Genomic DNA, 22,697 nt, shown 5'->3' with positions numbered 1-22,697 from the left:
TGCAGGGTGAGGGGGTTAGTCACGTGCAGGGTGAGTCACGTGCAGGGTGAGGGGGTCACGTGCAGGGTGAGGGGGTCACGTGCAGGGGTAGTCACGTGCAGGGTGAGGGGGTCACGTGCAGGGTGAGGGGGTCACGTGCAGGGTGAGGGGGTCACGTGCAGGGTGAGGGGGTCACGTGCAGGGAGAGGGGGTCACGTGCAGGGTGAGGGGGTCACGTGCAGGGAGAGGGGGTCACGTGCAGGGTGAGGGGGTCACGTGCAGGGTGAGGGGTCACGTGCAGGGCGAAAGGCGCGAACGCCGCGTGAGGGTCACGACGTCTCGGCAATGGCCACAGCCAAACGGAAGGTGACGTAATCGCTCCAAAAGCCCGAATTATAATTGCAAATACGCCTGATGGTATCATAATTATGCATTACAAATGTAATTACCACTGCCAAAATACACACTAACACAGCATCCTGATCTTATTATTTCTCATGGCAACATTATACGTGTACAGTATTTCGAGGTTATTAAGCCATTTAATGGGCTCTGTGGGGGTGGGAGGGGGGGGGTAATATACGATGTTAATAAAATGTTTATTCATACAAGATTGTTATATTCAGACGCTGTACCATTACTTCAACACTTTATTTCTGCGTGTGACCAAATCGCCCGGAATCTGCCCGTCAGAACTCGGATGGGTTTGTCCAAAAGATTACACGGTGGTCAGCAGAGGGCAGTACAGCAGTAGAGAGCAAATCTCGTCGTACTCAGATGGTAAATGTTGTGGCTTGGCTCTCCAACACACCGCTGTGTCGGGTGGTGGCGGGTTTTAACGACACATTATATATTTACGCGATCAAACACACATAACAACTATTATGGAGAGCAAACTCTATTACTGGTAGGAACCTCCTGTTTACACCAGCCCACAGGGGATTATTGTGTCCGTCCGTCCGTCCGTCGTGCAGGGAGGGGCTGGGTGGGGAGGGAGGGGCTGGGTGGGGAGGGGAGGGTGGGGAGGGGCTGGGTGGGGAGGGGCTGGGTGGGGGGGTGGGAGGGGTGGGGCTGGGTGGGGAGGGGCTGAGTGGGGAGGGGCTGGGTGGGGAGGGAGGGGCTGGGTGGGGAGGGGCTGGTCACCCCGTGGTGCCCTTATAAAACTCAACGTTTAACCTACTCACGCCGGCTTGTGCCCGCCCTCACAGTCGGGCGTATTTGCGGAATACACCACGCCGCCGTTGACCCTGGCCATTGACCGAGCAACCCAACGTTCCTTACCAGCTCCTTCCGCAGGAATCTATTTGTTTCGTGCTTCCTCCCCGCCTTCACTGACCGGTGTGGTGAAGTTATGGTCCCAAAACAAAAATAAGCCAACGGGGTGTAAGGTTCTTATCCAGCAGTGGATTGACAAAAAGTATTGTACAGTACTGAACGTTACCATATATCCTTGGAGGAATACTACATTTAACTGTTTGCAATAATAGATGGAAACATATATATATAGGTATTCCACGTATATAACGAAATTTCGTAAATCGGAATGGCGTTTCCCATTCATTTAATGCTAAAACGCTAGGGATGTGTTTCGGACAGTCATTTCAACTCTACTCTTATACTAAACATTTACATCTGCATGCCTTTTCACAATACAGAAACAAATATGTAAAGAATATGAACAGTAAACGAATGAGTAATTATTGATTTCAAACGAAAAAGAGAATGAACTATTTCAGGGAACTCACCAACGATCTGCGTGTTGGAATTACTGAAAAAGTGATGTGGAGGCATTTGCTGTTGCATTGTAGGAATACCGTGACAATGTCGCGGATGGTTGACGCAGCCTGGCTGGGTGCTTCTGGTTTGATGATCTCGTGGTGCGTGCCATGTGCAATTCGTTCACGCGGAAATTCGATTTCGTTAGTCGAAAAGCGTCCACAATTTGTTAATTGCGTTAACGTGAAATTTCGTAAACCGAATGTTCGTAAATCGAGGGAAACCTGTAATTCCTATAGTACTTTAGTATTTTCTTAATTCGCCTCAATATAATTTTAATGTTCATATTGCATGCCTATATTTAAATGTCTTGCTGTATTTATTCTTGAGGTTCGATCTGCATGTACATTAGTTGCATATGAACCCACCGACAGCATAATTAACTTAAAAATAAAGCAAAAAAAAAACGAATATAAAAAACGACTTCACAATTGTGCACTCACCACTCCATCTGTTTACAAGATTGCAATACCTCACTGGTGGCCCCGAGGGAATTGTCAGGTCACTGTCGGGACTACCCCTGAATTACTGCTCGTCATTAACATGTTTATAATAATCCACCTGCAATAATGAGATATATAGCATCTTCTATCAGTGCCTGGTGCTCACAAAGCCGTGGTCTAGGGTTGCCACCTCTTGAGGTACAAAAAACAGGGACATATTATGGAAATATTATCTTATAGTACCGGAAGAGAGAACTACGTGTAATTTACAAAAACTGGGACTTTATTATTTTATAATCCGGGAGGATTTACAGATTACTCAGGACAGCTACTACCTCAAAAAGAGTAGGATCCTTGGAAAACCAGGACAGGTGGCAAACCAATCGTGGTAGTGTGTGTCACATTTGTCGCTGCAGTACAACTCCTCAAGGAGAAGCAAGGGGCTTGGCGACCAAGAGAAAGAGGAGGACTTGGCCTGGGTGCAGTGTGAGCACTTGGATTGTCAGAAGTGGCGGTCCATCTCGGTCAAGGAGATGGCGTCCCTTGCGGTCGAGCTGCCATGGTATTGCCACATGAACGGCGACATTTCCCACAGTTCCTGTGAGGACCTTGAAGAACCCTACCCCAGCATTGAGGAGCTCACCTGCCATGGCCTGGAAGTGGTGTTTTCTCATAATTACCAAACGGGCAGCCTCGTGTGGGCGAAAATGACAGGCTATCCTCGGTAAGGGTTATCCGTGGCTATTTTCTTGCGTATTGCAATATGTTTAGGAGCTAAATGCCAATGTCGAGGTCTGCTAGTCATGAGAGAGATTCAGGAGATTATTGGCAACAAGATAGTGTCACGTTTCTTTGTATGTTTTAAAATATGTATTTTCAGTTATTGGTTATTCAAACTTTTGTTGTTGGGCGACATAATGACATGATATTTCTCACTTTGTTTTTTTAAATGAATATAGCATCACATGATAATTTCGGTTTTCAATATAACTATTGTAATTTTCAGTGCTGAAATATGTAGATAATATTTTATGCAAGAGTAGTAACACTGCTTAAACTATTTACTAACATAAAACTGCTAAAGTATTAATTCCAAATGCTGTTGTAAATTTTGTATGTTATTGGGAAAACAACCTTTGTAAATGTTTAAATGTTTTATGGGAATGAAAAGTAAACAAAGTTGCATGCATTGGATTTAATGAATATACAGAAAACAGAAGACGTGAATTAGGGAACATGCAAGTTAAAGACGTAATTTTGACCTTCAAGAAAAAGTATGTGGGTTTAGGTAGGACACGTTGTCCGAATGGTTCACGGCCAGTGGTTGAGACGAATGACAGTGGCAGCATAAGAGGACTTTCACCAAGGAGACGGAGTGAATAAATTAGTTTATGTGCAGTTGATAGATGTATTATGACATCACAAGACTGAGAGATGGTAATGGCTTGAGGAGGCCGTCATCCATTATTGGATTAATAATGATTTTCCGATTGTGGAAACATGTATTTTATTGAAAAACGTCTTTATCAGATGTTTAACATTTTATGAAGGTTAAGAAAAATGCACAGTCCCAGAATGTGCTAGGAACTAATGATTATGAATTGATGTTAATTAGCCAATGTTATATTACAGATGGCCAGCTGTTGTGTGTCCAGACCCAGACAATGGCAAGGATATGAACCGAAAACATAATGATGTCAGCTATCATGTGGAATACCTTGGTCAACCACGGAGTAGAAAATGGATTAACGTACAACAAATGGAACCATTTTCTCAACTAAAGGTATGCAAGCACACACTGAGTGAGATCCCTGAATTCCATTTTTTCTAAATGTGTACTCTACTTTATCTAAACACTGCCATCTTTCAGAATGTGCCCTCTAAAGCCAGAAACGGGGGTTGGCTGAACACAGCACTAAAAGAAGCGAATGAAATGATATCAATACCCTGTGAAGAAAGACTACATTTATGTCACTTTACAGGTAAGGAAGGCTGGGAATGCAAAGGCATGCTAATGCAATTTCTAAGACAAAAAATACAGGAACATCTCTCGAAGCTGGACTAATTGCCTTGATTCTGGTAACTGAAAACTATTAACGAGCAAATACTACAATTATAGTACAATTACATGTCGATGTAATAAACACCTAATGAATAAATGAATGCTTAAAATATCATAAAAAAGGGTTTCATCCTTTCCACAATCACTGAAACAGCAGGTGTAGGCTGAGTGAGGTTCACTGAATGTGGAAGGCTTATGCAATATTTTGACAGGCTGAAATAATGTACCGTATTTTTTTGTTAATGTAACAAAAAATTAGGGTAAGAGCACTAACAACAGTACATGGCATCCATGGAAACGGATTTCAGAATCTATATTGTACAACATTTAAGTACAGTATGCAATTTCCGTTTCCTACTGGATCTCGTTTCATTTGCGAAGGAACAGTGTTCGGGTTGGATTTTTTTTGGTTGAAGCTTTTAATATTTGTTTTGGGTATTCCTAGCTTGCCCTGAGTTCCAATGTACTAGAGTCCAGCTTTGACAGGTTTTGCTATACCATATAAGCAATTGATGTATTTGCACATATATCCATGAGTGTGTACCAGGATTGAATTCATGGTCTACTTTTTTTTTTGCTGCAAACTGTCACTTGAATGTAATGAATGAACTGATGTGTTTTTTTACGATTTCAACCAAAAGGTTCTAACAGCACAGGTGAAGAAATGTTGCAAGAAACATATCACTTGCTCATGGAGGTGGATATATTGAATGAAAATATGATCGACAAAAAGAAATGTGATAGTCAGGTACTACATTTTTTTGCATATCATTCCTGTAAAATGCATTAATGGTACTTTATTAAGGAGAATGCATGCAAATTTGAAATAACCTAAAGAAGAATACCTGTTCAGTGACGTGCTGACATTTAACTACATTTGAAGTCTTAAATTAGCTATATAAACATTACGTTATTAAGATTATCTGTATTTTTCCGATATGCTTGCAGCCTTACACTCAACGTTCATTTCACGAAGAGAGCTTTCAAAATGATGAGGACAGTCCAGATGAGCTTGTGAAAGCTAAAACAATATATTCAGACGACTCTGTAGAAATGCAGCATTCTAGTCTATCCAATGAATATGAGGAGATGGAAAACTTGCTGGAAGAAACAGCTGCCTGGCTACAAGATGATGGCTAACACCACAGCATTTAGTATTTTAGCACTTGTGAAAAGAATGTCACATGTAAAAACACAACTAACCAACAAACTTTGTTCTATTTCACTTATTCGCTGTGGAATTTAAACTTTATTTCCACGTAATATGCACAATATTACCTGGCAAAGTTTCATATAATAATTACATTGTAAATGTTAATGCTGCCGCATGTTATCTTAACTCACCGTTTCCGTTGTTATTACTGTGGTATATAGTCTATTCTGGCAAAAGGAATGCAAGCACTTCTTCTTGGCTGGACATGGTTAATAGAGCTAACATCTTTAGAGGGCATTTGTTTCGTCCAATTGTGCCGATAAATCTTGACATTTTCAAAGAACCAATTAGCCTATGCTGCTGATATGTATAGTTTATGTACTGTATAGTGTTTCCTTTGGAATACAGTGATGTATAGCGAAATATCACTTGCATTAAAAGTGTTATCTATACAAATTTGAACTATAACACCTGTTTTAATTTGCTATGCATTTTCTATATCATTTTGGAGCAGTACAACAATAATTTAGTCTATTTAAATGCACGAATTGCTGGTGACACGTAATACATGTACTTTTGCTGTAATTAATTACACAAAGGCCTTTAAATGCTGTAATGACTTGTAATTACAGTACAGAAAAAGGGCCTTTAGCTAAAGAGAGGGGCATCTATTGTAATTCATCAAATAAGTGTAAACTAACGGCACATTCTGCAGTTAGCCTGCATGTGGAGTTTACCATTAGGCTGTTATGAGGTGGAGATATATAAGCAATGACCAAATACAGATGAGATTTAATTTTCATCTCCCCCCTGAAACTCAACATGTACATTTTACAATTAAAATGGTTTATTAAAAATAAAACAAGTGTGTTGATTGTAGATTTCACTTGTTTTCTGTTTTATTCTATGGTTTCTTAAATTGGCTTACTAATAAAATCTTCATCCAAATGCTCTTTATTCTATGACAACCAAGTGTGTGTGTATATTTAAAGGCAACCATATATTGTATTCCCTGTAACCCAATGGATGAAACTAAAACTAGACAATTTTAATTTTACCAGGTAAGTCCCACTAAGCTATATCACTCTTTTTCAGAAGCGACCTGGCCACAAATTATAGCCCAATTAAGTGGCTTATCATGTTGACATTTATAGCAGCCAAACACTGTAAACGCATGTTTCTAAATGTGGAGCGAAACACTGGAGGACCTGGAGAAAAATCCGCGCAACTACGGGGAGAACAAGCAAACTCCAAATATACAGGCGTCAGGGTCGGGATCGAACCCACAACCTTTATACCAGGCAAGGTAGTTAACATCTCGCCACCGTGGCGCCACCGATGAAGGCCTCTCTATGCCACTGATGTTACTCATGACCGGTAATTGAACGTTGGTCACCAAGTTCAGAGTGCATACAAGAGAGAGAATGGGGTATATAATTAATCTGAATTAGAAACATCACAGGCCTTGGGGGAAAAAAACCCGGTGTGAGTTAAGATGCAGCTGATAAAATCAGGACAAAAGTAGAAATGGTAATGGAATTTCTAACGGACAATGGGCAATACTGTAGTGCCAAATGCGGAAGTCTGCCCGACTGTGAGTGGGTAATAACCAGTGATAATAATCGATAGAAGATATTGTCATAGGAAATGTAATTTGTGCTATGCTTTTTGCCCGAAAATTCATGAAGTGCCATCAAACACGACACATATCGATCACACTTTTTACACAATTTTCAAGTGTTAATCATGACACCGAGGTGATGCGTTCCAAACAATGAAACATTCTTTTCATAAACTGCACTGATAATATTTCCACACACATCAATTGGTGCTACGATTTAAATTGTTCTACAAGTTAAAACTATTTAAAATTTTCCATGAATATAAATTTAATGTCGGAATGATGGCAGCATTACACTGAAAATGTTAAACTGAAATTCAAGCAGGAATAAAAATAAAGTGCATCTTTATGCATTGCTTCACGTGGGAAAACAATTACATTCATAGAGTAAAACAAGCAACACCGAAAACGTTTATTGCAACATTTTTATTTAAAACAATTGTCAAGGGCTGACAACAGAGTTGAAGACAGTTTGCAGAATTCTACAGAAGCGTGCACTACAGCTACCTACCATAAAATCGAAATAAAAACCGACAGCTATCTGATGGGGAGTAAAAGAAAACCTAAAACAAATAACCCTTTCCCTGGCAAGGTTGTGGCACAGGAACAGCAAAAATAAAAATCTCTCTGTTGTTCATATAGACATCTCTATGAGCATCTGTACAAAAAGGTCTCCTCTTTATAAATTAAAACTTACTTAACTTAGTAAATGGCTGTAAAATGAGATGGAACTGATTTTTTATGTACAGAATTTTTTTACGGTTGTAGACTGTAAATGATGTTTTTTTCACTGCAGTCGCGTTTTTTAAGGGGCTTGGTAGAGTTTAATTAAAAGCTTACGCAGCGTTGTTTTTATTCAAACATTTAAATTAGTCCAAGGCGCTATATAAGTAACTTTCTACAAAATAAAAAACACAATACACTTCATTTAATGCAAATAATAAAGATGAAGTACAACATTCGTGTGATGATTACAGCTGCAAAAACTTTTAAAGAAACTTTAGCAAGCCAAACATTTAGACTCTACACAATGCCACAAACAAACAACTGTGATTTTGCTGCAGAGGTTGGAAGTTAATTGTGTATAATTTACATACATTTTTACAGCATTGCCAATTATTTCAATTCTGCACCATTCCACGTCCAATCTTACAACAATCTCACACTTGTCGACCTTACAGCATCATGCATCAAGCGCTTTTGTTGCTCACAACAATCAACCAAGACATAACATCAAACCATTCAACCACTCATTTAAAAACAGTGACTAACAACAAAAATGTATCAACAAATCAACATTCTTTTTTACGTTAAAATGTTTCCTCAATGACAATTTGGAGCTATGAAATTACTGATTTCTCATAATTAAAGGGACACCTGTTAAATTTGTCATCTGATTGTCGCAGTCAGGCAAGCAGCTGGCATAACACCACAACCTGAGGTAGATAAATTGCAAGTGCTGCCGACTCAATTGTAGATGAAGTCAATTTAAAGATTTAATTGGAACAAACGACATACATCATGATGCGTGATTTATTGAAAAAGTAATGCTTTTTTTTAATACCTTTTGTGGAGAATGAAACTGTATTTCATAGCTTCAAAGGGGTTTTTTGTCACCATCTGTAGTGAAATAAATCTATAGTTCTTTGAACATGCGTATATATCACGAAAAAAGAAATAAAACAATAAAAAAAACTAGAAGAAACATGGTCCGGCCAAATAAACAACAAAAAAATAACTTGTAATGCATCAAGAAACACATATCATCGACAGGGAATTGGTTTGCACATCTTTGGTACTGATCAGAAACGTCTTCTCATGACAAGTCCACTGATTTTCAAATTAAATTCTACATTGTTCAATTCACAATTGTATACATTTAACCAAATCATCAGCTGCCATACTTAAAGCATGTATAATGTAACCACTGTATTTCATTAATTCCCAATAAATGACTTGAGTTTCAAGACATGGTTCATGATAATAAAAAGAAATCGTTTGCCCTCTGCTAATGCTGCCCTTTATTTGTCACCCATCAAAAACATTTCATTGGAAACGCCATATTCCCCATTTGATTTAAACTCATTAAAAAAGCTTTCTTTGAGATTTACAAAATGTTTTTCATTTTTTCATTTTCATGTAAAGCAAACTTAAATCGAAATAAAAGCACCTCTAGTCTATGTTTCTAAGCTTAGCAATTGGGAAAAGTAAACTCTTCCACAAATGAAGATCTACTCTGAAATGTTGACAAAATGCTTTTGACTAAATTTGTGCCCCAAGCTGAGTGACCTAAACTAATTAATCATGTGTTATTTTCTGAAAAGATACTAAAAGTTAAAAAGCTTAAGGCCAGTGAGAACAGAAAAAAAACATCTTTATCAAATATTCCCTAAGGAAAGAGAATCCAACCGCTCGTAAAAAAAAAACATGATAAAAAATAGCAACTCGAAAAACTCTTCAAATTTCTAGTTCTTAAAACAAAACTAAACCTAATACTAAGTCTTATCTTGAAGGAAAAAAGGGGAACGAAACAAACGTAACATAACGCAAATAAAGAATGCATCTCTCAATAGTATACTTTTTAAACTCCAGCCTGACTCGAGACTTCACCCATTCAAGCCACTCGCAAGGTCTATATCTTTTCACTTGTTTTGATTTTCAACCTAATATTTAAGTCAATACGTTTGACAGATTCTCTTTAAAAATAATTCTTCCATAGCAAAATAAAGGAATCTGAAGATCATAGCAATCAGATGAACTATTTAGGTTCTTCGAAAGAACTCATACCAAAAATAGCAGTTTTAGGTAATTGTTTCATGAAATAAAAAGTTCTTGATTTCCTGCTTGTGCAAAACGGACACCTTCTACGTGAAAACTTGCTGTAGCAAAAAACCTTGATTGGAACACACTCTCCACATACTTTCTGAAAAACAAAAATAAAACTCGTATTAAATTAACAAATCAGCCACATAATGATGTTTTTCGGTCAACTTTTTTCAAATATACATGTAAAATGAAATATATACATACATAGGTAATGTGTTTAGATTCTCCGCATTTCAATCACTCCTGCGCACATGCAATGTCATGCTGCTTTGTTATGTTGCCAGGCAAACATTTATGTTGCGTGCGTTGTGAAGGGCTATCTGTGCATTGCACAACATAAATTAGCAGCAAATTAACCATCATGCGTGAAGGGCAGGCAGAATGCAAATGGCTAAATTAGCGCCAATGGGTACACACATCACCCACATCACCACAAAAGCACGGACGTTTGCAATATTTGCAATATGAAAAACGAGGTTATATTACGCATGTATTTTTTATTACATTGTAGCAATGTACTCTCCCATTTGGCTCATATTTCTGCATATATGCATTATCATCGAGTTAGTCTGCAGTGTTAAGTGTTTTATTTGTTTACCTTCTTTAAAAATATGAGAGACTTTACAATTCAAACTGTCAGAATGTGCCAACATTTCATTAACTTAATGAATACTACTTGTGCTTTATATATCCATACAAGCAACACACTACATTTCTTACTTGTGTATGAGAACAAAAATAAACAAAAAACTGCATGCAGTGGAAAGAATGTACCATCATCCATTAAAATTTCCATGCATTTGAATTCACTTGTCCAGTTGGACAACAATGGAAAACTATTTAGAAATCATGGTTTGTCCTTTAAAGTAAAAAAAAACTCTTACAAATGGGAAAACTTTGGCTAGGTGAATGTAGAAAAAAAAATCGTCTATATTGACCATGCTCACCCCTAACTCTGACTGTCACTTGCCCTGCTGATAGGTGTAGGCACCATGATCAGGTGCTGTCTCTACTTGCTGTTGCTGCTGACCTCCATGCTCCTGCAACACACGAATAGCGGACAACATGAAGCAGACATTCTTTGTTCGGCTTTTTTCCTCCTACCTGTGGTTGAATGCCTTCACGTGTATTTTTCATCGTATGAAGATGCTAATATGGTGAAAGACATAGGCTGGCGAGTGGCTCTAACAGGGCTTAGCACCATGAAACCTGCTTATCAGTTTGCGTTAATCAAACACAGCACAAGTTCGCCCCAAGGATTCAAACATCGCACCTCCTGGCTTTGACATTCATCGAAGACGATGATGTACCATTAACCACATCAGAACATCAACAGGCTGATGCAAACACACCTCCACACATGGAAAATGAAAGACAAGCCACAATGCTATTGTGGTCATGCAACCTAAATTATAGACCATATAGTAAGCCACTGTAGTCTGTGCTCCGTCAACGGGAGGAGAAGCAAAACTACACAAACTCTCTTGTCGTGGCTAGCAGACCTTGACATTGGCATGTAGCTCCTGAACATATTGTCGCATGAAAAAACAGAACCATTGCGCCTTCTGTGTCTACCACGTGTGCTGCTCGTGACGACCTTGTGCTCTATTGTTTTCGATCAATCATTTTCAACATAAGAAATAAGGAAACATGTGCAACTTGTAAACATTTATATATCAGCCACAATTATTTCCACTACCTATGGGTATAGGGAATATCATTCTGAGTGCTTATTGCAATGAAACCACAAATGAGCAGCCACCATAATGGGATGCAATTCCTATATTTTTCAGGCCCACACCAAACTGAGAAAATAAATCTATTAAACGTTTTCTCTCTCGATAGACTCACTAAACCTCTGATCTCCATATTTTAAAGTCTAACATCTCTTCATTCACCTGCAAATAAACTATAAACAACTCTCCCACGGTCTTAAACATACTTCATGGCCTTGTTTATTATTTTCCTCTCTGGCCACATTTTTGCATTCTACTTCTTGGGAAGTTAGACAAAGGCAGCATTGGTTTAAAAGACCACACTGTGCTGATGATGATCAAAATGTTGAAACCAGTCCACAGTGTGCCTGTTTAAACAAATTATCCTGGAAAACACTGGTGCTGAAAGCTAACGGACCTAAACATTATGTTACGGTATAAAACAGACTTAAAATTTTGATTTAAAGCTTTCGTGACTGCAGGGATTTATATTTTTGGTTCTTTCGGTAAAGTCACGTAGAAGGGAAATAATAAAATAATAAAAATATAAAACAATAAAAATTATCACAACGTTTCGACTGCAATCATCAGGTGTCAAATCCACAGCAAGAAAATTTGAATTTTTTTTTTCACATTTTCTGAAAAAAGTCTTTTTTTTCTTCAAAATTTCTTGCCGTGGATTTCACACATGATGATGATTGCTTGTGTTGCAATCGAAACGTCGTGATAATTTTTATTGTTTAATATATGTTTTATTTTATTATTTCCCTTCTACGTGACTTTACCAAAACAGACTTTGTTAATGTGTAACGTTACTCAATTACTAAACACAAGAAGCAATGCAATATAACTGTGGTACAATGAAGAAGAAGCTGCTCATTGTTCCCTACTGCTCAAAAATTATATAACATCCCTCTGTTTCATCATCAGCCATGGCCAAGTCACTGTTGGATTAAGGCCTCCCAAATCTGCCCTCATCTCTCGGGATTCTGCGAAATAACAACCCTTTGTTTACTGTTCACAATTCCAACTCTGTGCAACTGTTTGCAATCAATTGTGACATCTACCTACTCCCTACTGAATAACAAACAAAAAAAGTATCTGCTCCCTATTCACCTCAAGATGTAAATATTCATGGAACTACTGCACACGAGCCGATCTCATTGCTTCCTCTCCACCGTGATCATCCTATCAGGCTTGTATTGCCCTTTGGCTGCCACTATCACCAATTTCGACCATCGGCCATTATCCCTTCTAACAATGCATTTTGCCCAAGGACACTTACTTAATATGACGTCTTTATCTTGCATGTGTTCTCTAATCCCCTTCCTGCCTCTCAGTGTAATTGCCAAGCATGCACCTCTCCATGCTCCTTTGCACACTTTTATTCTTTTCCATTTTCTCTGTCAGTGTTCACATTTCTGATCCACACTTAGTGCCCTTTGGAACGTTTTGAAATGAAATACCCAAAATAATTCACACCAACGCAATCCTAAGCCTATATAAAAGACTCACCTGCAAATGCACTGCAAAAACCTCTCCCAATGTCTTCAAAATCGTTCACGACCTCGGTTATGTTTAAATATTTAAACATGACCGAGGCCATGGAAGATTTTTGCTCAAATATTATTATTACAGATGGCATTGACAAAATAGTAGCAAGAGAAACCAAATATTTCATATAACACTCACTTTTGTTTAACCATACCTCATAAACCTGCCCCTTTTATCACATTAATTCATATAAACATTTATAAATGCCAATTGATTTGCCTCAACATAATCTAACACGAACCCAACATAATTTCAGATGTTCCTGCATGTGTGACGTTCCTTGCATGATGCAGTAGCCATGCCAAACCGTGAGTCAGAGAAAATGGGCCTCACCTCCAATGTAACAGGTGTTGGAGGCACAGGGGTGTACTGAGGGATGTATGTGCCTTGCACAGGGCCTGTTGCTGGCATATACTTCAGAGACAAAAAGAAAACAAACGAGTGCGAAGATTAGAATAAACACATCAGCATCTGTTGTTTCAAACAGGAGCCTAATTTTATTCAAGCTCCATGCTAAATTCACACAGGTTTTATTTGAGTGAGCAACATTGAGTAATATATAAAATACACATTTAGGAGACCTGCGTGCACACACACACTACGGTCCTGTGTAATTTAAGTCAGAATATTATTTAAGAATTAAATCCACGTTTTCATCTTATATTTGGCTCGGATGTCACAAGACAAACATGCCATGTGATTGGCAATTTTACAAATGTATACCAATGTATTATTTATCTCTACCTGAAATTGTTTTTCTATCTCAGCTAACAACTGCTTTCTCGTATGCAATGTGGTTTAAATGTGCAAATGGTTGCATACAAGGCGTGTATATAATTAATCATGGCCCTTATATTTGACACTGCATAAATCATCCTGATTAATAACCCCTTTTCCAAGCTGTGTTTGAAGAAAACAGGTGATTACTCATAGAAAGCTGCTTATCTTACCACGGTAGTATTTTGATAAATAATCCCAGTAAGGCCCCTTCATCTTCCCAATATACGGTTCTAGATATGCTAAGCAATAACACTTTATGGTTTATTCTGTACAGTTGCATTTTATGAGATTTGTGCAACGCACAAACTAAAATTTGAACCGAGGGACACGACAATTCTTTTCCCATTTGGAATATTACGCGAAGATATTTGTATTTCTCTTTCTCCATTGTAAACACGAAAACTATTATTTTTGTGCCGTATTTTCCACATCATAATTTTGGCCCGTATTTGCGGGAAATAAACAAAGAAAATGAAATGTGTTGGGTAGAGAAGGAAGGAGGCTGCTCACTCACTGTGGCGGTACTGCCCAATGAGAGATGGGACATCTGCTGGGCCATTGGTCCCATCATGCCTGTCGGTTGCATGGACATTGCTGTCTCCATGGGGGGTGTCAGCACAGTGCCCTGGATTTGTGCGGCAAAAGAGGATAATTGCCGTCTGATCACACGCCACGCCATTAATATCTGCTCACAATATCAAGCGGCAAGCAATTAGTCCTTTGATGCGGAAATGGTGACAATGATAAAGTACGTGTTAATCTGGAATTATAGAGGCACATGCTTTTTTAATTTAAATCACTGGCTTGATCATGCACATACATTAAATGGCATTCCAAAACATAAATCAATGCGGTGTGTGTGTGCGTGGGGTTATGATCTGTGATAAGAAATGTACAATGGTTTTCAAGGGTTTCATTTTATGCTTTTGCAGCCAAAGCTACTCGTCATGTTCTGATGTCCTTTGTATTTGTGTCTACTACTTTGTGACCACACGGTGGGGCTAAGTAGACAGAGTAATGCCTTGCGAGCATTGTATTTCATCATCAAAAATTGCATACAATAATATGCAAAATATATGTTTTTTTTTTAAAGTAATACATTAAATTGCCGTATAATGCACAATCAAACTAAGAAAAGCCACCTATGTAGATCAATGAGGCACCCTTGCAAAAATGTTAGTCTGTGCTGGACAAGCGCCCACCAGATGCAGCTTCACCTAGTAGATGTAAAGCAAGGCCAGGTAAAATAATTACACTCTTACGTATCCGAGCCTATTGACTGCAAAGTTATAAGCACTGCAGGAAATCCTGAAGGTATGATAAACCATGGCACTTATGCCCCCGAAAAATCTATTAATTTGGCAGAAAGTGAAAATGTTAATTAATGTACAGTGGAAATACCAGGCATAGAGCACTTATGTTTAATTCTGCAAATATAAAAAAAAACTGACTCGGACAAAATTACGCTGTTCCACTATTTGCCCTTTAATTGAAACAAAAAAAAAACTTTTATTACGGGCATTGGGAATTTACAGCATTTAAAGAGTGCGGCCATGTAATACATGGGGGATGTTTTAATAACATTTTCCATATGCGTCATCAAGAACTGATGTGCAACCATAAGAGAATTGTATTTCTAATTTATGGTTAATTGATGCATCTGCAGACTAATGTCTATTCTGTCCTAAGTGTGCTGTTTAGCGCAACATCTGCGTTCTCACAGCTGTTGGAGTGGAACAGCTACGTCGCTAAAGGCAGTGACCTCATTTTTTGTGTCGATGTACCCTTTATGTTCCCATTAATGAATCACTGTCTGAACATGAGCAGTATCAGAAAGCTCTTCACTGTAGATTATTGCCATTTCAGCAAATGATTCTGCCACTGGCCACAGCCTGGGTTTAAATTTCCATATTCTGAATATTTTAGCGGAATTATGAAACATTTTACGATCCAGATAAATTGCAATTTTAGATGATGTACGCTAATTTAATGTATTCATCGGCTAAAGAAATTGTCCCAAATTCAATTGACGTCTGAAATAGTACAATTATCTAACAAGAACATTTGCATGCATTACATTGTATTTCCGCTGATAACTTTTATTTGAATTCATTCTATATTTAGACAATTTAAAGTACAAAAGGTAACGGATACATTTAGTATTATAATCAAATAACACAGGGGACATTTTAATTAACCTTATCACACCACCATAGAAATGGTTGTGATCCTGAGAGAAAAAAAAGTGTAAAAAAAAACCAACCTTGTGGCAATTGATTCACCTCGAAACCCTTTATGTGGCGTTTAATTAATTCGAAATACAGCAATTCTCAGTGCGTACAATGTGTACAGTATGTTTAACTCATTTTCACCTTGTGCATAGTTATGTTCAAGGTTAAGCTAGCTCTGCCAGGAACATTGGGTAACCTCCAGAGACGAGTATTTTTTTTTTACCAGCGGCTGGCTGACGCTGCTAGAATCAGCAGAAGACACCGGCTGGCTCCTGTCTGCCTTTTCACATGTACACATATTGCCATACCAGCCGCTCGACTGACGTCAGCCAACCATTATCTAAATGACTTTGGCTCACTCTTGCACTCTCGCCTACCGCGCCTACCACCGATCGACCCCCAGCATTGATTCATTTGACTGTATCCGCATTTATGATTGGTGATGGGAAATGGCTGGCCTGCCCAATAATTCCGCACGGCCGTGCCAGGGCAGATGGCTTCATCGTCACTTTCACCTTGCCCTTCATCTCTCTCCTCCTTTACCGTGATCTGGTTGCATTAACAATCGCCAGGACTCTGGAAAGGGGTGCATGCTAAGTGCAGCATAATCGGCCACTAGAGGAGGAAATTATATTTGAGGAAGAAATTAGTTTAGTGAGAAACTGCACACAAGTGCACATAATCACACATAAATTAATCAGGAGCCTTCAACTACAAAGCCTATGTCCTTGCTTGGAATGGCAAATTAAAATTACTATATCACTACAGAATTTAACTTTTTGACATAATCTTGATAACATCGGTCGAAACATGCACCTGTAAGCAATGATTGTTTAATCATCGGTAAAAAAGGAGCCAAATGTGAATAGCATGAACAAAACTGCATAATGTCTGGCTTCTCGTGCACCAATAGACGGTGTCGTAGCAACGGGCAGATGTGTTTTGATTTTGTAATGGCCAGTTCCAGGCAAATGGTTTCAATCATGTGTGACGGCAATGAGAGACACACGTATACATGCAGTCTTATAGCCGCTATACCACCATGCAAGCCTTTGTAAAGTAGAACATGCATGCATCCAGTCTTTACTTGACTTAAAAGTAAAATGTACATACATTATGTATATATTTGAGGTGTTAATTTCCTTTTTTTACTGATATATTACATTCAAAGATTAAATCATCTTACTTTCGTTGTACAATGAAATAAAGTTACGTGCTTAACTGTGTTGTTAAAGGAGAGTTGTTTTGGGGGGAGGAGGGGGAGCAGGAGGGGGGGGGCATGCACATGCTCGGGTTCTGGTGAATGCATGCGAATGGGCACAGGTACGGTGAATTATTATGATATTTACATTGGTTTGGAGAGTTCTACTTCCGTTCTCTTCTATATAAACCAGCTGTGCAATTGTGATGAAAGCAAAAGAGGGTTTTCTTTCCATTAATCTTAACAATTTTGTTGGTATTCTATTAAATTAAATAGAATGATTAATTACAGTACTTACTAGCTTAAGTTTTAATCTACATGTGATAATATAAGCAATTTAATGAAAACATTAAAACTACATTACACAATGATGTTCATTGCCGAGATGAAAATAAAACAATTATATTTATCGGCTTACGATATTGGCAAATTGAATTGTTTTATAGTTTAATGTATCATTTTCCTCTATATGGAGGACACAACCTTTAAAAGCAATATAAAACAATACCCAGTGATGGCTATAAACACATGATCCATTGCCGAGGTCATATTTTTACAGGAAATAAAACTCTGCAGTTTGTGAGCCGAATACAAGAATGGCTGGCACCACGCAAGAGTGGGACGTTAAACACGGTACATTCCCGTTACTTTATAGATATGATTCAGAAGCTGAAACCCCTTTCTCCTCCTCCCCTTATCAGATACTGATCATATAATTCGAGTGTGGGAAAAAACATGCATTATTTTACAAGCACATACCAATTCACAATTTACTTGGGCATTCTGTCCGCTGTTTATTTTGTATGACACTGTCACTGCCATTTACAGCTTCAGTGCGTTCGTTGTTTTTTCCTTCCACTTTCCCATCACGGAATCGGTGGGACATCACGCACCGATGCAATGGTCAAGGCCTTGTTAGTGTACAAGGCCAGGCTGTGGACGAGCTAAATTAGCAGGGAACATTCTTTCGGAGGCACCGATGGGAATTCTGCGGCTAATTTGCCATCACAAGAAGAGTGTGACCGCTAACCTTATCCTTCTGCAACGGTCATGGCCACGGTAAACGTTACAGCCAGAAGTACTGTGTTAACCGAATGACCGTATCACATTAATTCATCCACATTTGCAATATTTTTTTGAACAACCGGCAGCGACAATACAGACACCTCAAAGAGGCCTTTGTGCCAGTGGCAATGTAAGTGGTGCAGTGCTGCATAGTAATAGACACCACTGTGCAAGGGAGATTATAGGCATGGGTGGTGGTGGCGAGCAGGTGGCTCTTACCGCGGGCTGCATGACGTAAGGCTGATGGGGCATCCAGGATGTACTCTGCACCTACAAGGGGACACGAGCCACCCAATTGCTCGCCATGTTCCACGCATTGTACGCAAGACGTTGTTAAAAATATAGAAGAACCACAAAAGGCTACTCTCTTCATACTGCAAAGTCAATTCAATTAGCAGGCATGAATAATACACGTGCAGTGTAGTTCCACTATGCTGCCATCTGTTTAGCTTTGACACAAAGCTTAATTAATCACTGACTGATGTTATTCTTCCATGCGCCCAAATGCAGCAGGCCATTCAATGTTAACCCGTTTACCCAGCGAGGACTACAATACTAGTTCTGTGCATTGCATCCGACAGTTAGATAGGGACACGGAGTATTTACAAGAGGTATTCAAATTGCATGAGCAAACACAGAGACATCCCACTCGTGTGGAATTTCATTGTACAAAATGATAGGCTCTCAGTTTCCCATGCTTTGGTAGAACACAGTACCACATTTTTCCCTCTCTGAGATGAAGTATTACAAGTGTTTTTTTTTTAAAGAATCTTGGCAGAGGTTCCCTCTCAGTCACAGCAAAATGGAATTGAGGAAGAATTCATGATTGATACATTTTTGAATAAAGGAATTTGAGCAAAACTGCAAATCATCGCAAAGCAATGTTTTTTTCTTTTTTTCTCTGTACATGATATTTATATTTCTCAGAAAATGTGAATGACTGCTTTAGGGTCACTGCAAAAAAAAATGGCTTTGGTTTCACCATCGCACAAAGGGGAATACGAAGCATCCTTCCCATGTTCATATATCAACTCAATGAAATACGCCTGACTCTGCTGATAAGACTCAGTTGGTCAAAACCGGTTCAGAGTTTGCATATTTAAACAAATGCTGCTTGATAATATTGGTATGAAAAGTCAAAAGGCCGATGGATGAAAGCATATTTGTTTATTTACGTGACGACACAGAATGGAGTTGTGTTTATTAAAAACTTTTACAAGTTCAATTGCAAACTCATTGGCAAGCAGCACCATGCAAATGCACACTCGTGGGCACTTTAATTTTCACAGCACGTGGGTGTTAGACACACACTGCATACACACACACCTGGTAAGTGGAGACGGGGGAGGCTAAATACGGTGTCATGGACGTCTGCGCTATCATCCTGTTTGTCGCAATGCTGTACGGAGATGGGTAGAAACTGCAGGAGGAAAATTCGAACATGCGCGGTATTAAATTCAGGTTTTGGTAGAAGAAGAAGAATAAAAAATAAATGAACACCACACACAGCCCAAGTGCTGTATGTGCAGTTTCTGTGCACACCACAGTGTTAAATTTTATAATTTTACTCGCTGACAAAGTCGCCTCCACCAATGTGGGGATGGCTAGTGCGAGCAACCACTCACCCATTTTGGATAGCAGTGGGGTCGTATGTGACGGCGATGCCGGTCTGAAAGGCAGAGAAGCGTCGTGCGTTAAACAAAAAAAAAACTCAGCTGGCCATGTCGAGCAGGGGGAAAAAAAGGGCACTGAATAAAGGGTTACAATTTATGCACAACTGCACAATGCACAGGCTGTCTATGCATATCTAGCAAAAAGACAAAACCCATCTGGCATGGAGTTAGCGAGGTGTACGCTTGTGTTCGTACCAATTGGCGGATGTCCCATTGTGCGCAGATTTAGTAAACACCATAAAACACATCGTGGAATTATTGCCGGATTATGTTTTGGAAATTTAAATTTAGATCCTTTTTTTAAATGTGTTCATTCTGGAATGAGAAAATCAAAACCATTCTCCCAAAATAAACTCACAAGGTGCTTTATGTGAACACTATACAAGGGAACCGACAGATAAAAACCAAACCCGGTGTGCACGATGACTGGATGTCAGAATTTTAAAGAGTTGATCCTGTAGCTTGAATCGTGACGAATTAAACGTAACGTCAGTGGTTGAAAATAAAAGATGGAATGTTAAAAGTACAAAGATAGCGTGGATACAATGCGAATGAAGGGACTTTGGAGGCAGTAAAGTGACATCATCTTCTGGGCTTTTTCTCCGATTCAAGGTGATGCACTGCTCACGAGCAAAACGGTCATTCTGAATATTATGGTGCATATGTTATTGCGTATAACTTGCACGCATTGAAAACTTTTTGTAATAAAATGCAGCTCTATTTCATCATTTTGATCCTGATCCGCCTTCAATAAGTGCCCTAGAAAGACTCGCATTCAGACTTGATTTGAGCTGGTACTCCCCATTGAGCTGGCAGGATCTTTAACAAGGACTGCCTGCGCTATGTTTATTCAATTGTGTCCCTCCAACAAATATCTTAATTTGTAGCAAACTTGTTGGACGTAACTTTTGTTTTCCCATATTAAACTTAAGCCCAGCTTTGCAGCCTTCTTTGTTAAATTCTTCAATTATTTCCTGTAGTTAATTTTCACTGCTTGTTTTAATGACTCTGCCAACAGCAGATCCTCCAATATAGTAAATCTTTTCTCGTTGTGTTTACACCTTTTTTTTCCTCAATCCCATAAAAAAACAAATATCTAATATTGCTGGGAATATCCTTGGGGACACTGTATGTTTTATTGAGCATTTTGTGTATTTTGAATCCTTTACAAACTGCATATATAAATTGGAATGTTTTTTTCATACAAAAATTTGATGCATGTATCAGGAGCTTAACAATCAATATTACGAGAAATTGCTTGTAATTGAGAAATCAAAACACCATCACACCCCTACATTATATAAATGTGATTATAAAATAAAATAACACAAATGCCAAATAATTAACTTCATATAAATGAAACCTGTCATTCTAGCACTGTTAACCTTCGGATGCAAACCTGAAATACTGTTCTGTCGGCCTGGTCTGGAGCACCCGTGCAAGTAATAATGTACATTTGCTCACAAAACATGACCATCTGATCCCTTTATATAATAAGATGTTAAATGTCTTATGTAAGGTCATGCGTGTATGCCAAAGTCTCCTGGGCTCAGGGCAGTATCCCTAGGGTTGAGAATTTCAAACATTTTGGTTGATGCGAGGACTTAAATTTAGCTGGCTCTGTTGAGGTTGCTGATGCAGTATACCCATCACCATGGCTGTAACCAAATAGTCATACGCTACCTTCAAGTCTATTGGCGACCAAGAAAATGTCCAGTGAAAAATGAAGCCCTGGTAAAATGGTTCGTACACCTGACTTGCAATTCAGAGGTTGCTGCTTCAGTCTCCACGGGCTGGAGTTGACACAATGGGGCAAGTTTACTCATTCCCGCCACCTCTGTCCACCAAGCAGTATCAATGGGTGCACAGTAGCTAGTCGAACGGCAGGTTGCGTGTGGTGAGGTAAAGTGTGGGTGCTCACACCTCTTTCCGAGACGTTTGCCCGAATAATCTCTTGAAAGGCTCTCTAGAGTGCCCTCAAGTGAAAACCCTTCTGCCAGCGGTAGCATGAGCGAGCGCTTGTAGGGCTGCACCTTTACCGAACGTTTAGACCAAAGACATCATGTCGGGTCTCTTGGACTCAGGGCTGTATCCATTGAATTAAGAGATTCATTTCTGTTCGCCTTTTGGTGTTCTCTGGTCAAACACCGGTGAGACAATGCCATGAATAATGCTGTCTCTGCTGCCGGCCAATCAGTTTCAGGGACAATGCATATATTGTCAGAGCATGTTTGTTTTCATGTTTTGCCACAAGTACGTGTGGTTAATGCAGACTTGATGCCGTACAAAAGGTATCTATTTGGTGTTTGAACATCTTAACACATGTTTTATTGCCAGAAAAGGGTAAAACCTATTCTTATTTTTCATCATTGACACTGGCAAATGGTCCCATTGATAGTTTCATATCGTTTGGCTGATGCATACAGAAAAGGACATATGGCAGACACGGGGACACGGAGAGTGCACACTCACTTCCCCTTCCCTCGGCCAGGCCCGGCCGTTCTGCGTGTACTTGCTCTGACTCTGCCTCTTCTTTTGCCCACCATCGGCAAACTTGCACAGCAGGGGCTCAGACGGCGCTGGAGAATGAGCGGGGGGGGGGGGGAGCAAACGGCAGT

The 22,697-nt window shown here is 39.2% G+C and overlaps 2 protein-coding genes across 12 annotated transcripts in view; one reads left to right on the top strand and one right to left on the bottom strand.

Moving 5' to 3' along the window:
• The first annotated feature begins 201 nt into the window (after nucleotides 1-201).
• On the top strand, nucleotides 202-6,343 carry LOC133344500 (zinc finger CW-type PWWP domain protein 2-like). Of its 4 annotated transcripts, none has more exons than XM_061554473.1 (6): nucleotides 202-345; nucleotides 2,615-2,922; nucleotides 3,831-3,981; nucleotides 4,069-4,180; nucleotides 4,902-5,008; nucleotides 5,209-6,343. In XM_061554473.1, the coding sequence occupies exons 1-6, from the start codon at nucleotides 325-327 to the stop codon at nucleotides 5,398-5,400; spliced, it is 891 nt and encodes a 296-aa protein (XP_061410457.1). In that variant the 5' UTR covers nucleotides 202-324; the 3' UTR covers nucleotides 5,401-6,343. The 4 variants fall into 4 exon arrangements, with proteins under 4 accessions (XP_061410457.1, XP_061410456.1, XP_061410459.1 ...); XM_061554472.1 differs by having other exon boundaries at nucleotides 214-345; nucleotides 2,591-2,922; XM_061554475.1 differs by lacking the exon at nucleotides 202-345 and adding an exon at nucleotides 1,293-1,317.
• Nucleotides 6,344-7,445: 1,102 nt separating this feature from the next.
• LOC133344840 (RNA-binding motif, single-stranded-interacting protein 1-like) overlaps nucleotides 7,446-22,697 on the bottom strand; it is a 282,596-nt gene continuing 267,344 nt past the window's right edge. For 5 of the 8 annotated variants that reach the window (XM_061555074.1, XM_061555075.1, XM_061555069.1 and 2 more), the window contains 9 exons: nucleotides 22,552-22,658; nucleotides 20,032-20,075; nucleotides 19,733-19,826; nucleotides 18,626-18,676; nucleotides 17,490-17,534; nucleotides 14,424-14,534; nucleotides 13,463-13,543; nucleotides 10,808-10,900; nucleotides 7,446-9,957 (listed from right to left, as the gene is read on the bottom strand). In XM_061555074.1, the coding sequence (XP_061411058.1) occupies nucleotides 10,823-10,900; nucleotides 13,463-13,543; nucleotides 14,424-14,534; nucleotides 17,490-17,534; nucleotides 18,626-18,676; nucleotides 19,733-19,826; nucleotides 20,032-20,075; nucleotides 22,552-22,658 (611 nt within the window). In that variant the 3' untranslated portion in view covers nucleotides 7,446-9,957; nucleotides 10,808-10,822. Of the gene's footprint in view, nucleotides 9,958-10,807; nucleotides 10,901-13,462; nucleotides 13,544-14,419; nucleotides 14,535-17,489; nucleotides 17,535-18,625; nucleotides 18,677-19,732; nucleotides 19,827-20,031; nucleotides 20,076-22,551; nucleotides 22,659-22,697 lie in introns of all 8 variants that reach the window. The other 3 variants (XM_061555071.1, XM_061555073.1, XM_061555072.1) reach the window with 3 other exon arrangements.

Source organism: Lethenteron reissneri, chromosome 20 (assembly GCF_015708825.2).
Source record: "Lethenteron reissneri isolate LAM-NWPU_2019-01 chromosome 20, ASM1570882v1, whole genome shotgun sequence".
NCBI lineage: Eukaryota > Metazoa > Chordata > Hyperoartia > Petromyzontiformes > Petromyzontidae > Lethenteron > Lethenteron reissneri.
The sequence above is the reverse complement of the archived record's forward strand: the minus strand, read 5'-3'. Positions and strand labels throughout refer to the sequence as shown.